The sequence below is a fragment of the Mustelus asterias genome, chromosome 14 (assembly GCF_964213995.1).
Source record: "Mustelus asterias chromosome 14, sMusAst1.hap1.1, whole genome shotgun sequence".
Classification (NCBI taxonomy): Eukaryota; Metazoa; Chordata; class Chondrichthyes; order Carcharhiniformes; family Triakidae; genus Mustelus; species Mustelus asterias.
The window spans coordinates 39,538,711-39,557,346 of NC_135814.1; the positions used below are offsets into that span (position 1 = coordinate 39,538,711).

General features: G+C 42.9%; 1 protein-coding gene across 3 annotated transcripts in view; it reads right to left on the bottom strand.

Moving 5' to 3' along the window:
- The window catches only part of cers6 (ceramide synthase 6), a 291,866-nt gene that overhangs the window by 34,897 nt on the left and 238,333 nt on the right, over window positions 1-18,636 (bottom strand). For 2 of the 3 annotated variants that reach the window (XM_078228207.1, XM_078228206.1), the window contains exon 7: window positions 1,104-1,232. The exons of the other annotated variant lie outside the window; for it this stretch is intronic. In XM_078228207.1, the coding sequence (XP_078084333.1) occupies window positions 1,104-1,232 (129 nt within the window). The remainder of the gene's footprint in view (window positions 1-1,103; window positions 1,233-18,636) is intronic. 3 annotated transcript variants of the gene reach the window in all.

Below are 18,636 nucleotides of genomic sequence, written 5' to 3' on the forward strand. Positions count from 1 at the left end.
ATTATTCTATGGGTGACTTTAATGCTGTGAAACTGCTCTAACTTAGCTTATCATATCCCTTCAGGTATCAAACCAGGAGGCTTTTATTCCATTATTATGGGCTATAGTTAGAACCAAAAACCTGAGATAAACAGATAGCTTTCTAACCCACATTGCTATAGCACACTTCTTTTGAGCTTAATTCTTTAAAACAGATTCTGTTTGTCAGAATTTCACTTCATTAAAAATATTTAATATGCCACTTAATTTCCATTCATTGAAATTATTAAGATCAGCTTCTAAAGCCTTTGCTCATTTGGACCCGTGAACATTCATTTTTGTTGTAACTTTGTTATTGCTTTCCCACCCCAGCCTGAATCAGGTAATGCAAGCTTCCCTGGTGACGCAGCTCAAGGCAGCAAGTTGCTGAGCCATAGAAATCGAGAATGTAGTGGGATTGATTCCCTGGTCTCCACTGTGTTAACTGATTCCATCCAGGGGGCTTGCTGAAATGCTACAACTGATCTCAGAACTGCTGCATTACAAAGATGACAGTCGGTCAGGGTTCCTGCTCCCGATCTTCCTGCTGTTAGTGCATGTGTGGATATGTGGAGATGAGGTTAGGACATGGTCAGCATTCATTACTTAGGCAAGTGAACAAAACATGACTGCTTCAGCAACGGCAAACTGTGCTCGACCAAGGAGTTCTCTTCAGGACAAGAGAAAGTGAGAACATTGGTCTGGAAGAAAGAAAACAGTAAACATCTCAACTCTCATTACTTCTTTTATCTAAATTGAGAGTGTCTTATCGATACAATTAACAAGATTTATTGAACTGATTTCTTAAATTGGATAACTCATTAAGGGTAAATATCAAGCAAAGGCCAGTTTGTAACCCACCAAGTGTAAGCTTACCTACCATGTAATAGTGTCGAGGCTCAAAAAGCAAACAAGAATGAGTTGGAGAAAAATAAAAAGTGGGAATATTATAAAGTATTTTTGTAATTTCTCCCTTTTCTGTTTCATGTAACATTATCAGTACAGATCCTGTAAAAGAGGAAAGATCTAAAGTAATATAGATGACACTGTCCAGTTACATTAACGGTGATGAAAACTTTCCTTACCTCTAACAGAAAATCAGATGCATCATGCAGACACATGACCAGTGTTCCTACACGCACCATATTGTTGACATATGAAAATGTTATAAGTGCTATTGTTGCTAGGTGATGCACAAACATAATGGCAAAGTCCTAAAACAAGAACAAACAGCAAGGTAACAGTTTAATGCAAACTTCACTTCAAATCTCCAGTATACTACACAGCTTACAGTTTACAAGCTGAACATAAAAATGTAAAATCTGACTTTCGAGCATTCATTTTTGACTGCGTATCGGACAGAAAATAATGTTTAATACAAGTCTACACTCATTACAAACTGTCCTATATGACACAGCTTTTCATCTTTTCTCAAAAAAATTAATGAAGCAGCATAGGCTCCCTATCTCAATATTAAATATTAATTGCACACAGTGTGGGAATTGATAAAGAAAACACAACAAGGAGACTAAGGTGCTAATTAAATTGCTCTAAGTTTCACATTGCATGACATTCATTATGTAACACACATAAAATTGGAGAAAGGGAAATGCAACCTTCCATTTCAGTATATCTTCGAAGGATATTGAATGATATAATCGGGCTGATCCTATCCCAATAAACAATGTTCTAATACCCGCAGGAAAGTTGTGTGTTTAAATGTGCCCCAGCCAGTTTTAAACTGCAACATATTTCACTGTGTTTAAAAAAGAAATTAGCTTCCATATTAAAGACATTGAGTAACCAGGAATTGAGTGGTGTTTTTATCACTATGTATCGAGAATAGTGAAGTGCAGGATCCATTGCTTTATTCTATACTTTCTGTATCTAGCTGTTTTCATTGAATTGCTTTACAGCCTGGGGTTTCACAACCTAATTCTCAGTCTCACTGAAAGCCATACTCAGTTTGCCTTTCAAGGAAAGGATAATTATGTGCTGGTGTCAGAGAATAGTGGCCTGTTTACTGAGTAAAAACTCTTCGTTGTTTCTTGCTATAATTTCTCAGAATACTGGGGCAAAAAAAAACAGGTGCACTCTATCCTGTAGGAGACATGATGCCCAGTAATCAGAATGGGCAGCAGGCTGCGTTTGCTGCCAATGTGATGTATGAGAAGTTGTATCGCTTCGCTCGTGACATTATTGCGAGCGACGGAGATCAGAACTCTATTCGTTCCCCCAAACTCAGTGTGATACTTATTCTCTCCATTCAGTTTGTCTTTGTTTTAGGGCTTTTGGAACCAGGGAGGTTATTTTGTTCAGAAACGAAAAAGCATACCGATTTTCACCTGAGTAATTTTCTTCAGTTTTTTTTATTGCATGCATCCATTTCAAACAAGCGAGTGTACATAGAGGCTGGAGACTTCAAATTCCGTTTAAAATGTAATCCAGCAGATTTCTCGTTTCTGCTTCTGAAGCTACAGAAACACCTGGACATGGCCACAAAGATTAAAAATGGGTTGGGGAAATTGGCAGGTTCCTTTATGGGCTTGTGATCCTCCAAATCGAATCTTTTCCAACGTCTTATATCTTATCTAACCTCAAATTCTCAGTGGCAATTTAAATTTGTGCATCTGTTTTCATTGTCAACAAGTTTTGGTTTTCTGTGCACGTGTGAACAAGTGCACACGCACAGATGGGTGTCGGCAGCCATCTTGCTTTGTCAGGAAACACAGTGTGGGCCGCAACACTGAACCTCAGATAGTATCGACCATAAACATGAGAGGAAAATTGAAACAAAATCAATTCTCCTTCAGATAGGTTTGGTATTCCCTCAATGTAGTTTGTAGCTGTGCTTTCACTGAAAGGTGGTCTTCAGATTCAAAAAGGGCCCTCTCCTTTGAAGTACCTCTTGTTGCAGGACCTTTTGCCTCTGCAACAACAAATGAAACAATATTTACCTAATGTCTTTACCGTACTCCAATGTGATCCATTTCCTTGTTCTTCTGTTCCACGGTATCCCCCTTTCAAAGATAGCTGTGGCCCTATAAAAGTTGCTCCCCATTCTGGACTTTCTACCCACCAGCTGTTTGATACAGGCCAAGGCCTCTGAGAGTTATTTAGTTGTGCCCTTGGATATATTCAATTAGCTCTCCTGGCTGGCCTTTCATCTTGCACTCTCCATAAACTTCCAAAACTAGTACCCATATCCCAACTCGCACCAACTCATGTCCGCCCATCATCCCTGTGCTTGCTGACCCACAATGGCTACCAGTCCAACAATGCCTCCATTTTAAAATTCTCAGTCTTGTTTTCAAATCCGCCATGGCCCTGCCTCTTCTGACCTCTGTAACCTCCTCCATCCTGACAATTCTCTGCACTCATCCAATTCTGGTCTCTTGCAGATCTGTAATTTTAATTGCTCCATCATTGGCATATGAGCTTTGAGTTGCCTACACTGGCCCTAAACTCTGGAACAGCCTGTCTAAACCTTTTCACCTCTCTATTCTTCTCTCTTCTACTTAAAGATGCTCCATAAGATCTACATCCTCCACCAAGCTTTTGGTTTTCTGTCCTAATATCTCCTTAAGTGTCTCACTGTCAAATTTTGTTTGACCATGCTGCCGTGAAATACATTTTACTCCATTAAAGGTGCAATACAAATGGAAGTCATTATGTAATGACTCCAATTATAGACATGGGTGTGTTTGAGATTTGGACCAGCTCTGTCTCATTGCTTTCCTATTGTTAGAAAATTGTGGATCATATGTTCGTTCAAGGTCAGAATATTTCCTCCAAGTATAGCAGTGGCAAATTAGCCAGTACACATTTCTTAACAACTTTTTTCAGAGATTCTTGAACATGATGGGTGTTTGCAAGAGTAAGGTTTACAGCTAACCAATAAAAATTTAATGCAGTGACAACATGTGCAAATGTCACATTTGTGTGATGCAATGACAGATTTTGGTTCAAATACTGTTACCACATCAGCTACTTGACAAATATACTGAAGCTTTAGCAATCTTCAGTCCCAACATTTCTCTCATTGTAATTTCACTGAAAATCTGGTGATACTCCAAACAGCAGTGTCCAGAGTTTGCAGGAGGAACTAAGCCATGTGTGCTCACTATAAAACAAATGGCAACTGGAGCGGGATGGGGGTGGGAGTGTGCCAAGATCAGAAACTTCCTAAATTGGGAATTCCTGATCCTGAAGGGGTCCTGATATTTCTTGAGATGGCAAAGGACTCAGGGATGGAGTCAAATCGCTTTGGGAGTTTGAAATGTAGACCGGGTGGGGGTGCGGGAATGTTGGGCGGGAGCTTTGGAAGATTGGGAAGAGATTGCAGATTGGAGTTTACCAGGGTTGAGATGCGGGTGAAGGACCAGGGAGGGGGGATTTGAATCAGAAGTTGGTGAGGGGGGGAAATTAGCCAATCATAGGGGGGGGGGAGAATTAGCCAATCATAGGGAAGGAGGCCAATTGTAGCAGGTTAGCTTGGGAGGGAAAGTAATACTCCTCCTGGCTAACAGGCTGACCTGGAAAACCATTTAGTTAGTGGGTCAGCCCAGTCTTGTCTCCCTTTAACCCTTGGAAACCTGGCCCACTGGGGTTAAGTATAAAAACCCGTTATAATCTGAGGTATGCTGCCTCATTAGCATATTTAAATTACCTACCTGTTTCTCAAGAATAGGTTACTTGTGAGTTGACATGTTCGAATGCCACAACCGTGGCTATTTCCTGGGAGTCAAGCAGAGAATGACAGGGGTCGTGGGACACTGTCCTGGGATGTCTCCTTCAGATAGGTGAACACAGGTAAGCTATGTTAAGTTTTTAAAAAAGTTTATTTATTAGTGTCACAAGTAGGCTTACATTAATGCTGCATTGAAGTTACTGTGAAAATTCCCTAGTCACCACACTCCGGCGCCTGTTCGGGTACACTGAGAATTTAGCATGGCCAATGCATCTAACCAGCACGTCTTTCAGACTGTGGGAGGAAACGGGAGCACCCGGAGGAAACCCACGCAGACACGGGGACAACATGCAGACACCGCACAGACAGTGACCCAAGCTGGGAATCGAACCCGGGGTCCCTGGCGCTGTGAGGCAACAGTGCTAACCCACTGTGCCACTGTGGGGAGGGGGATGGACGTTACCAGAGATATGCCTGCAGCTTCTGCCTTCCTGCCCCATATTAACAATGGGCCCCACCGCTTTGGTCAGTGCTGCATGGCATCATTGATTGCAATCTCACTGACAGAATCATGACTCAGAAGGAATGAGGCACCCCCAGGCTTTGAAGCTACGAATTCTGTTTTTGATTTTCTGCTTTCAGTTTAAACTCAGGGTAACAGAAGCGTGGAAAAATTTGCATTCGATACATACCTAGTAAAATTGAGGACACATGAAGTGTTTATTACTTGGTGATGTGGCCACCCTAAATGTGCTGCGACAGTTAAGTAACCTATTTACCAGACATCTGCAAGTGATTTGTAAAGATTACATTTTGAATACGATGTGCCTGACAAATTATATGGTAATGCTTGCAATTTATTTTGGATGCAAGGGTGGTATCTTGCCAATAAAATAACAGGAAGATGCAATTTGTTTGGCCGATGTCAAACCACATCCCAAATAAATCCTTCAAGCTTTCCTGAACATGGCATTAGGTAAGTAGAGAATTGTACACACACACAGTACGTAGAGATTTTATCTGCAGCATCTCTCACAACCCATCCCAAGCCATGGGTGAAGATTCCATCTGTTCAATGTCAGAAGTCTGCTCTTAAGAATTTCACAAAGGAAATGTTTCCCCCATAAAGGTTTAGAGAAAAATATTTGGAGAATTTTCATCTTTCGTAGAATGCAGTGAGTCATTTCTGAGCCTGAAAACCTCAGTATATAAAAGTAACAATTAGCCCACAATAAATCATAAGCAGAAGAAAATCAGAGCATCACACATACTATTAAATAACATTTGTGCCCATCGAGGTCCTTTTTCGCCTCAATCTGTTGCACAAGTCCTGACATAAAGTTTAGGAGGTAGAAATTGGTCCTTGTTCTTCAGGGTGCAATGGCTCATGTCCGAACTGTGCCTGCATGAGGGGCACTGCTGCCTTGGTAAAGGCCACTCTGCAGGTGGTTGTCAAAAATAGGCATAAGTGGCTTGAGAGTGAACTCCATTTTTCTGGCTTTTGTAAGGGATGTGTGTCAAGTTAACGCCCATTGTGTTCAAGCATCTCTGCTGCTGATGTCTTCAATCTTTCTTTCCATGTATACATGCTCTCATGTGCCTAGTTTAAGTAAATGAACTCATGGTGTTTGCACAATACCTTATGAGCGATTGGTGCTTTTATATCATTATAAAAACACAACATGGTGTTCAGCAAGCAATCAAGATTAGGTGCAGGTAGGGCATGTTGAACAGCCTTAGATCGTGCTACATGGCAGGAGATGATCCTTAACGTTTTGGTCAGACCCTCGCACCCATTCCTTTACATTGTTTCTCTATCATTTCTCCCCATCAAAGCTTTCCCCTCACACATTTTCTCCCCCCCCCCCCACATCCTCTCTCCCCTTCACACTCCCCCACCAACACACACGGTCTCTCCCTGGCTGCTCATTCTCTCTTCCCCACCCACCCCCACACATACACTCTCTCTCACACCCTACATACTCTCTCTCACATAGTCTCTGGTCACTCACCTACTCACATAACAAGTGGCCCTACAAGGGTGGCACGGTGGCACAGTAGTTAGCATTGCTGCCTCACAGCGCCAGGCACCTGGGTTCGATTCCAGGTTTGGGTCACTGTGTGTGTGGAGTCTGCACGTTCTCCTTGTGTCTGCGTGGGTTGCCTCCGGGTGCTCCGGTTTCCTCCCACTGTCTGAAAGACGTGCATTGGCCATGTTAAATTCTTGCTCAGTGTACCTGAAGAGGTGCCGGAGTGTGGCGACTAGGGGATTTTCACAGTAACTTCATTACAGAGTTAATGTAAGCCTACTTGTGATACTAATAAATAAACTTTAAACTACTCCCACTGCCTTATGCTTCACTCTGGATGCATGGGCCCCGCTTTCTAATATTTCCAGTCATGGGCTCTCCAGCCCTCAGTTCCCGATCCTGCTTCCCAGCCCTCATTTGCCCTCAGTTCCCTGCGCCTAGGATAACTGGCTGTCAGCTCCCTGCTCCAAGGATACCTGGCTCTCAGCTCCCTGCTGCTGGGAATCTCAGCCCTCAGTTCCTGCTCCTGGTGTAACTGACTCTCAGTTCCCTGCTCCTGGTGTAACTGGCTCTCAGTTCCCTGCTGCTGGGAATCTCAGCCCTCAGTTCCTGCTCCTGGTGTAACTGACTCTCAGTTCCCTGCTCCTGGTGTAACTGGCTCTCAGTTCCCTGCTGCTGGGAATCTCAGCCCTCAGTTCCCTGCTCCTGGTGTAACTGGCTCTCAGTTCCCTGCTGCTGGGAATCTCAGCCCTCAGTTCCCTGCTCCTGGTGTAACTGGCTCTCAGTTCCCTGCTGCTGGGAATCTCAGCCCTCAGTTCCTGCTCCTGGTGTAACTTGCTCTCAGCTCCCTGCTCCTGGTGTAACTGGCTCTCAGTTCCCTGCTGCTGGGAATCTCAGCCCTCAGTTCCTGCTCCTGGTGTAACTGGCTCTCAGCTCCCTGCTGCTGGGAATCTCAGCCCTCAGTTCCTGCTCCTGGTGTAACTGGCTCTCAGCTCCCTGCTGCTGGGAATCTCAGCCCTCAGTTCCTGCTCCTGGTGTAACTGGCTCTCAGTTCCCTGCTGCTGGGAATCTCAGCCCTCAGTTCCTGTTCCTGGGCTCCCCAGCCCTCAGTTCTTGCTCTTAGGATCCCTGGCCCTCAACTCCCACTCCTGGGCTCCACACCGCTCAGCTCCCTGTTCCTGGGCACCCCAGTTTACCAATTTACCAACTCTTACCCATTCTACTCTCTTAGAAGCTAGAGATCAACTTCAAAATTGCAAATGATGACCAATGTGCACAATAGAAATGTGGGTACAGAATTGCCAAGTTTATTGTATGGGCTGCAAGATCTTATCCAGGATTCCACAGAAGGTACGTGATAACCAGCTGAGGTAACTTTGATTTGTTTAGAACCAAGGTCCGATTAAGTAATTACACAAAAAAGCACAACAATGAGGCACAACCAAGGATAAATCAGATCCTTTGCAACTCCTCAGCTATAGTACAGTCCTGTTGCATCTAGGACAAGATACCAAATGCAACCAGGAACACCATCCACAAAAGAAAATCCCATAGATCACTGTGAGCAATTAAAGAAACCTCCAGACAAGGTTACCATTTACAAGATCTAGACATATCAGCAAATTATCTCTACACTTTAGAGACTCATCACTTCTACACACTTATGTAATGGTAACTAAGCGTGAATACGTATTGTAAATAGTTCTACTTCTTTGGATGGGGTCAAGTATCTTTGAAAAGAAAGGGGGATATTGCAATGTGCCTTTAAGGGATAGCAGCATGCCATCACTAGAAGGGTAGTATGTCATGTGATCCAGTTTCATTTTCACTTTGAGCAGAACACAGCACTGCTGCTGTTATCTTCAAGCTTTCTCCATGTATAAATGTTCTCAAGTGCCGAAGTTTAAATGAATGAATCCACAGCATGTTTACACCGTCCCTTGTAAGTGATTGGGGCTTTTGTAACATTATAAACAAATGACACTGGCAAGAAGATGTACAGCAGATTTGGAAAGCTCACTGCACTGTTAAATTGAGACCTGAGGACCAATGCTAATCTTGCCTGGGGACTACATGTTCCAGCACAAGGATCATTTGCTGTACCTAGTCTGGGCCAGCCTAATGATACTATCACAATTTAATCCCACAATTTATTTTCTTCAGGCATAAGATAGAATTGATAACTAAGTAAAGAAAACAGCACACTGCTGCTTTAAGAGCTATTGCAGTACATCTGCAATGATGGTGTGATGTGGTTTCGCCTCACTGTGATACCCCAATTATGGGCATAAATATAGCATAACCAGACAGATGGAGAGAGTTTGCTTCTGAGTCAGTCTATCTCTTAACACTCAATGTACATTACACAATTATAGAATTAACATGAAGCCAAAACCACTTTGCACCGAATACCAATTTAGTGAGGTGACTCTTAAAATAATGGGTCTTTAAAACCAATCATAAATACCTCTCATTTTTTCCTAACAGCTCTTTATTTTCAACAGTGCTATTAAACTATTTTTAAAAAATAATATAAATGGTGGAGTTAATACCAATTTAGGTAATTAATTGAGTTTATCCTAATCATCAACCTTCCTATATTAATTAGCATGTTTACTGTTGCTTTAAAACCTTGTCAATGCATAAACAACTGAGCTCAATGAAGCAATGAAGTAATTCCCGAGTGCATTAACACTTAAAAGGCAATTAAAATAATTTTCCCTGCAATGCATCAAAAAATATCCCTTTAAATTAACTATTATAACTGCATTCGGAGTGTGAAGGACTCTAGTGCATAGAAATTAAGCAAAAGAGAAAGGAACAGAGAGCAAGCAACATACTGTGACTGGTGGGCAGTGATGGAAGTCTCCACAGTGAACAAGTTATGGATGGAGGAACTAAAAAGGAAAACAGAACACAAACACAATGTGCATACAGTCAGCAGGTACTGTACAAGGAGGGCATGGTGAAATGTGACAAAAAAAATCAAGTACTGTAGGCCTCATTCTGATTGTATAAACAAATCATTATAAAAAGAAAGAGAACATTGCTCATATACCTCAAAGGTGGCATGATATATTAATAACTGGTTTAGCACAGAGATTTACTGTAGTCTTAGAATGAGTCAGAAGATGGAGCAATGGGTCCTGCCAAAAGAAGGACGCACTGAGATCACAGATACATCGGTCCAGCTTTCTGACACCTTTCAAAGTGTTCCTGTTAAGGATCATGAGGTCCACGTTTAAAGGCAAATTTTTAAAAATATATTAAATATCCAAAACTCTAACCTAATAGTAGAATTATTAATTTAACTGTATTTTTTTTACAATATACATTTTAAGATAGGAATATAGTTCATGATTAAGTATCATTTGTACAACTGGATGTCATCGTTAAATGTAATAAATATTTGGGGTTTTGTTGATGGAAGTGGACGTCCCCTGGAACATACCAAGTCAAAGTGCATGTTCCAGCGATTGGCATGTTAAAGAGGGCATTCTTATCTGTTATATATTACTGACAACCAGAAACACCGTTGATTTTATATTTGCTAGCAGTTTTAATGGGTGCTTCTTGCTAATACAAAATGTTGATGCTCAAGCACAGATATCTATTGGATTTTAGTAACTACAAACTGGGATTAGCATTTACTTCCATTGCAATGACAACCCAGTATTTTCAAAATTATGTGATCAAGTAACTAGAACAGAAACCGTTCTAATTGTCCTCTGACAGCACGTTTTGAAGTATATGTTTCATGATTTTAGATGGAAAATTTAAGTTTACATCTTTTTAAGGCAAATCAACTACCACATAAAGACTGCCCCGTCAACCACCAGAATACTTTCACAAAGAGTAACGTTTAAAATATTATTTAAAATAAAGTCTAATATTATGCTGCTTTTATCATCTCAAAGGCTTTGTTGCGCACTGTTACTGAGCTGATGCGCTTATGCCACCGAGTCTTTGATCATTTCAGTTCAGTGAAATCAATTGCTCCACAATATATAAAACTTGAAATTCCTTGTCCACCTAAGACAGGATTAATCAGCTCGCACAACTCCAAAGCACAAAATAAGTATAAACAATAGTATGTTGTTGCCATTTTGAAGATATTGGTTGGGAGGTGGCACTGCTGCCTCACAGCAAGAAGTTTAACAACACCAGGTTAAAGTCCAACAGGTTTATTTGGTAGCAAAAGCCACACAAGCTTTCGGAGCTCCAAGCCCCTTCTTCAGGTGAGTGGGAATTCTGTTCACAAACAGGGCATATAAAGACACAGACTCAATTTACATGAATAATGGTTGGAATGCGAATACTTACAACTAATCAAGTCTTTAAGAAACAAAACAACGTGAGTGGAGAGAGCATCAAGCCTCACAGCGCCAGGGATCTGGGTTTGATTCCCGGCTTGGGTCGCTGTCTGTGTGGAGTTTGCACATTCTCCTCGTGTCTGTGTGGGTTTCCTCCGGGTGCTCCGGTTTCCTCCCACAGTCTGAAAGACTCGCTGGTTAGGTGCATTGGCCATGCTAAATTCTCCCTCAATGTACCTGAACAGGTGCCGGAGTGTGGCGACTTGGCGATTTTCATAGTAATTTCATTGCAGTGTTAATGTAAGCCTACTTGTGACATTGATAAATAAACTGTATTTCCCGTTCCTATTTACGCTGGGTGGGTTCGGCAATAGAAGTGGAAAATATCACAAGGAGCACAAAGTCACTTTTTACATCAGCGTGAAGCATGATGCGATTGTCTCCTCCCAGTGTCAGTGATAGACCACGTTTCCTGAGGCTGAATGTCAGAAACACCATTCTAATAAACTCATATATCATTATCAGGCCCCTATGCCAGAATCATTCCCCCCCCACCACCCAACTCTCCCGTCAAAAACTCCATCCACGGCAGTGTGATGGCAAAACAGTGGGAAGAACAACTGGTCTCTGAATGCATGCACCAGGTGAGCAGCACTCCCAGGGGCGTGCAGGTGAGTGCAGCACTCAGGGGGGGAGAGGATCATGCCCAGGAACTATCTTGGCACCTCCTGGCACTACCAGGTCACTTCCCAGGCACTGCCCAGGTAGTAAAATAGAAACATAGAAAACAAGAGCAGGAGTAGGCCACTCATAATGATTATGGCTGATCATCCAACTCAATAGTCTGATCCCCCCCCCACCCCAATATCCTTTGATTCCCCAGTGCCTGCTTGATGCCCAGGTAGTGCCAGGGGTACTGTGGGGATGCCAGTGGGGCATCCTGGTGAACCAGTGTGCTTGCTGTGCACTGGGGCAGCCTTTTAAAATGGCACCACAGATCATCAATTGTCTGAGTTGACAGAGGGTCGGGCAAATCAGAAGCAGCCCCACCAGCGATCTGTCGTGGGACACGTGAGAGACTCTTTTTCAAGGTTACATATTATACGGTGGAAAAAGCCACTGGCGGCTTCAGCGCCGCTTTTCCTGGCCGACATCGGTCTTCGCCAATATCGTGGAATTTCCAAGCTAGATTTTCCCCTTCCTTTACATTTTTCAGAAATGAGTTTTGATAGTGGTCAACACAGCTGACAGTTGTCACGCAATGTCAAGAGGAGGAATCCCAGCTAACTCTCTACTCACACACCCAGGAGTCCTGAAGTCATTGTTACATCCCTAATGCGGTCCTTGCTGAGCTCAGCACACAACTGGAATCAAAGTTCAGACTTTCCTCATCTTTATGGGTCAGCTGTTCATTGGAAAGAAATTGCTGAGCCTTCAAGGAGATCATAAAGGGTGTCTGTTCTGTCTCTGCAGGCAGAAAATTAAGCTCAATGTGTCTTACGTCACTGACTGCAGAAGGGACAGGCTGGAAGCTTTTAAACTCCTATGACTTCTGTTTCAGTATTTGAAGTAAGTAGATATTACACAGGCATACAGCCTGACATCATTAAACATAGTGACAAAAGAATAAATATGTAATTGTGGTTATTCTCTGGCATTTTATTCACAAGCATGAAAACACAACTTTAATAAAATTATGTTTGCTTACTTTGTAAATGTAACTGATATTACTTTTTGAATTGGTAAGAGTCAACACAGTGTAAAACATGAATGAACATTGCCTACAGTACCCAGTATTAACATTAACAGTGAGGAGGAAAGGACTGAAATAATTACAGTATTACACGCCAGTGTGTGCGAAAAATGATATTAAAACATAAGAAATGTTGAAGCGCAGCCAAGCATGATTAAGTGCGACTTCACCGAGCTGCTGGGTTGTGATAAAGTTTTCAACGGTGGGAGGAAATTAAACATCTGTTGTGACGGTGTCCTCCTACAAAAGCTTACATATGTGTTCATTATTTTAGATAAAGTCATTTCAAATTGAATGAACTTGGAATGTTAAAGAGACTTATTTTGTTCTTTTGTACCCCATCTGTTGTCTTTGGTGTTCTTGGTATAATTATCTCCAAAATTACCCTTGGGAACTGATGGGGTTCCTGGTTCTATTTGATTTCCTGTTAATAGTAGCTTTCACAGTGCAGTACTAACAAATAGAAATGAAGCCCTGGAAGTAGTCGTGTCATTTGTGTTTTCATCTTCAAGGTACTGAGAAAAACCTTGATCAAGTTATTAAAATATTAATTAGCTATTGCATAGTCTCACCCAATCTGTTATACTTCCCAATGCAAGCTTAAAGCTAATGCCAAAATCAGTAAAAAAAAACATTTTTTTTAATGTAGCCCAATTTCTGGACCTTTGCAAACCATTCGTCATAATAATATTTCACAATGAGTTTGAGAATGAGGTATCTTCGTCTGAAACTAGAGTATTACATTTAAATAAAACATAGGTATTGGGGGAGAGTTGGCTAAGGAAGATTGGGAAATTCATTGCAAAGGCATGCTGGTAGATAAGCAACAGTAAACATTTCAAGAAATATTTCATAATGCTCCTTTTTTTTATTCTTTCACTGGAAGTGGATATCGCTGACAAAGCCAGTACTTGTTGCCCTAATTGCCCATGAGTAGGTGGTGGTGAGTAGGTGCTTGAAGAGTTGCAGTCCACGTGGTGTAGGTACATTCGCATTAGGAAGACAGTTCCAGGATTTTGACCCTGTGACAATGAAGGAACGGTGATATCGTTCCAAGTCAGGATGGAGGGGCATTTGTAGGCCAGGTGTTTTCCATAGACAATGAACTTTATTTAATCTCAGCACACATCCTGGGGACTGCCCATGATGATACTGAGTGAGTTGGCATAGGGGGAATTGTGAAAGCACAAAAGGTAATGGTGGTGGGCATAGGTCGGCATAAGTGGGCACTAAGTTGGCGTAGCAGCTATAAAGGGTAGAGGAGCTTCGGATGGCATGAAAGGTATGGGGGCCATGGAAGGGTTAGCTGGGGCATCAGACAAAATGGGTTGGCATGGATAGGGCATAGGAGATTGAATGAGGGGTGAGGACTAAAAGGCTGAATTGTGTTTTCTTGTTTCTTTGCAGCTGCCAGAGCACCGAGACTGATCTTTTAAGACAACCAACCAATACACCCGACAGCCCCAGTTGCTGCATTTGCACTATTTCTGGGGCCAGCAGACCCATGTCCTGTTAACACTCACACACGTTGTGGCAACCACACACACACGTAGGTAGATTTGATGGGTGCACGGGTTAAAGAGCATTGTACTAACCCATTGCACCACCCACCTCCAGGAATATAACACTTTAAAATGCCCTTGTGAAGCTTAAACTGGAATAGAAAGAGGTTTACCCTGTCCAACCTGTGCACTTTCCCTCCTTCACAGCCATCAGTCAGTGTTGGTTTTCAATCTAAGTGTTTTCTTGATGTTAGGAAACGGAAAGTCCTTTCATTTTTTGGACACACCAACAGCTAATAGTTGGTTTGGCCAGATGCAGAATAAAGCTTCCTTCATTCTCTTTCTCGGAACGCCATCCCTGCAACAATAATGGGTGCATACTCATTCAAGAAATGGGCAAGGCGATTTTGGAGCCAATCATCTGTCATTGCTGCCACAACTGCCGCACCCTCACTGTTGACTGTGCAGAAGATGATGCCGTGTTGTGCCTTGAAACAGTCCAGTCATCTGTCGCTGCAGTTGAGCTCCATGTGGACCCGTGTTGGGATCATTCTCTGCTCAAGCTGCCTTGAACCACATTAGCAGAGCTTCTTCAATGCCAGAAAAAGCAGCAATTCTCATCCTCTTCCCTGCTGGATAGAATGCTTTCTTGTCAAACTGTGCCAAGATATTTGTCTTGTGTTTCATAATGGTGAACACACTTGAAGGAGTGCAAGATCCCACCATCACAATATCCAATTTCCTCCTCGTTCTGTTTCAAGTGGTGGATGAAATGGCATCTGCTCACAAGCCTTTATGCACCAAGGATGATATCACAGGTCACATGATTGTGGCAGACCTGTAGCCACATTGTACACTTCTCCAAACATTTTCATTAATAAAAACAATCTGCATACATTGTCACTTACAGTTGCAAGTCAGGCACATACATAGAACATTGGTCATTCTAGACTGATCTGTCCCTACACAGGCATTGCATGCACAATCCTTAAAGCATTCAGATCTTTTATGATATGTGTGACCAGTGGTGTTCCGCAGGGCTCTGTACTGGGACCTCTGCTATTTGTGATATATATATAAATGATTTGGAAGAAGGTGTAACTGGTGTAATCAGCAAGTTTGCGGATGACACGAAGATGGCTGGAATTGCGGATAGCGAAGAGCATTGTCGGGCAATACAGCAGGATATAGATAGGCTGGAAAATTGGGCGGAGAGGTGGCAGATGGAGTTTAATCCGGATAAATGCGAAGTGATGCATTTTGGAAGAAATAATGTAGGGAGGAGTTATACAATAAATGGCAGAGTCATCAGGAGTATAGAAACACAGAGGGACCTAGGTGTGCAAGTCCACAAATCCTTGAAGGTGGCAACACAGGTGGAGAAGGTGGTGAAGAAGGCATATGGTATGCTTGCCTTTATAGGACGGGGTATAGAGTATAAAAGCTGGAGTCTGATGATGCAGCTGTATAGAACGCTGATTAGGCCACATTTGGAGTACTGCATCCAGTTCTGGTCGCCGCACTACCAGAAGGACGTGGAGGCATTGGAGAGAGTGCAGAGAAGGTTTACCAGGATGTTGCCTGGTATGGAGGGTCTTAGCTATGAGGAGAGATTGGGTAGACTGCGGTTGTTCTCCTTGGAAAGACGGAGAATGAGGGGAGATCTAATAGAGGTATACAAGATTATGAAGGGTATAGATAGGGTGAACAGTGGGAAGCTTTTTCCCAGGTCGGAGGTGACGATCACAAGGGGTTACGGGCTCAAGCTGAGAGGGGCGAAGTATAACTCAGACATCAGAGGGACGTTTTTTACACAGAGGGTGGTGGGGGCCTGGAATGCGCTGCCAAGTAGGGTGGTGGAGGCAGGCACGCTGACATCGTTTAAGACTTACCTGGATAGTCACATGAGCAGCCTGGGAATGGAGGGATACAAACGATTGGTCTAGTTGGACCAAGGAGCGGCACAGGCTTGGAGGGCCGAAGGGCCTGTTTCCTGTGCTGTACTGTTCTTTGTTCTTTTGTTCACACACAACCCCCCCCACCAACGAAACTAACATCGGACTATTTGGAGCACTCCCTCCTGAGTAAGGTCTGCGCATTTGTTAATTTTCTCTACTCTGCTCTCCTGACTTGGGTGCTAAAATTCAGGCCTCACTCTGGAAAGGAATATGGAGAGGTTAAGTGAGTGTTCAAGGAGGTGGGAAAATGTGAGGAAACTCACTCTTGTGGGACAAATTGAAAAACAGAATTGTTTTAAATGATGAGAAATTAGAAAATGTTGTTACATTATGTTGTAGAAAGTATTAGTGTGCAGAGGGATTTTGGTATCCTTGTACATGAAACACAGAAAGCTAGCATGCAGGTACAGCAAGTGATGAAGAAGGCAAATTGTATGTTGGTCTTTGTTGCAAAAGGTACGGAGTATAAAAAATAGGGTAGTCAGGGCATTGGTGAGACTGCATCTGGAGTATTCAGTACAATTTTTATCGGCTTACTTAAAGAGGGATATACATTGCATTGGAAGTAGGTCTGAGAAGGTTCATTAGGTTGATTCCAAAAGAGAAAATGCTGGAAAATCTCAGCAGAGATCCTTTGGGGTCATCTGGAATCGAAACATTAGCTCTTTTCTCTCCTTACAGATGCTGCCAGACCTGCTGAGATTTTCCAGCATTTTCTCTTTTGGTTTCAGATTCCTATATCCGCAGTAATTTGCTTTTGTCATTAGGCTGATTCCTGGGAGAAAGCGGTTGGCTTAAGTGGCAAGGTTGAACTGGTTGTGGGGGGGGCGGGGGGGCGCTATACTCATTGGTGTTTAGAAGAATGAGAGATGATCTTATGAAAACATGAATTTCAGAGCTGTGAAGCAGCAGTGCTAACCACTGTGCTACTGTGCCGCCCAAAATGTTTCATGGTCATCATTAAAGTTTTAATTCCCAAATGGGCGGCACGGTAGCACAGTGGTTAGCACTGCTGCTTCACAGCTCCAGGGTTCGATTCCCGGCTTGGATCACTGTCTGTGTGGAGTTTGCACATTCTCCTCGTGTCTGCGTGGGTTTCCTCCGGGTGCTCCGGTTTCCTCCCAGTCCAAAGATGTGCGGGTTAGGTTGATTGGCCATGCTAAAATTGCCCCTTGGTGTCCTGAGATGCGTAGTTTGGAGGGATTAGCGGGTAAATATGTAGGGATAAGGGAGTAGGGCCTGGGTGGGATTGTGGTCGGTGCAGACTCGATGGGCCAAATGGCCTCTTTCTGCACTGTAGGGTTTCTATGATTCTATGAATTTCACCATCTGCAGTGGCAGGATTTGAACCTGAGACCCCAGAACATTATGCTGAATCTCTGGATTACTAGTCCAATGACAATACCGCTATGCCACCGTCTGCTGGGTTTTCCCAGCAACATTCCATGACATTACCCAGCTTTTACCACTGCACCATCGTCACACAAAACTGTTTGTTCTGGTTATGTATTCCATAATCACAGCCATGATTACAGCCAACCAATAGCTGTGGTACAAACTATGCACCACATCATGAAACAAGAGTTTGAGAAAAGTTTCTCCAGAAAATTTCAGACAGTTACAAATCATCGACTGGATAGAATTATACCTTTTTTCCTGAAGTATCTCCCGTAACTAAGCGGGACAGCAACTTCTATTAAAATGATAATTTGTTTGATGGACCAAGCTCTTTGCAGAATCGAAGGCTGACATCAGGCAGAACTGGGGGAGGTGACCACGGTTATGGTCAAAGATGTAGTTTTGAAAAAGCTTTTAAAGAAGGGAGAGCAATAATAACAGTGGAGTTTAGGGGCAATGTACAAAGATGCTGATGGTTCTCTGACTTTTTCTGTGGAAAAGGAAGGATGCAAAGGAGGCTGAAATCTTAGGAATGAAGGGTGCACGTTAGTACATAGACTGGAGGGTAGCTAGAGCAAAAATAAGGATTTTGAAATTGAATACGTCATGAAGAAAAGGCCAGTGGAAGTTACTGCGCTCAAGGCAATTGTGCAGCTGGACTTATACTGGATAGGATGCATGAGAAGCCACATTATGCATGGGCTTGAGTGAGTAGAACTTGGGTCTTGCAGGAAGGCATTCGTCAAGCTGGAATTGATGAAACCATGAGCAAAGGTTTCAATAGCAATATGGATGAGGTAAGAGCAGAGGCAGGTGATCTTGCAGAGGTGGAAATAAGTAGTCTTGGGGTGTTGAGCTGTGGGATTTGAATATCAGCTCAGGGTCAATCCAAACTTCAAATCTGCACAATGTCAAGATTCAGCCTGAATGGATAGCCTGAGGGGACTATAATTAGGAGCCAGGGTGCTCAGAAT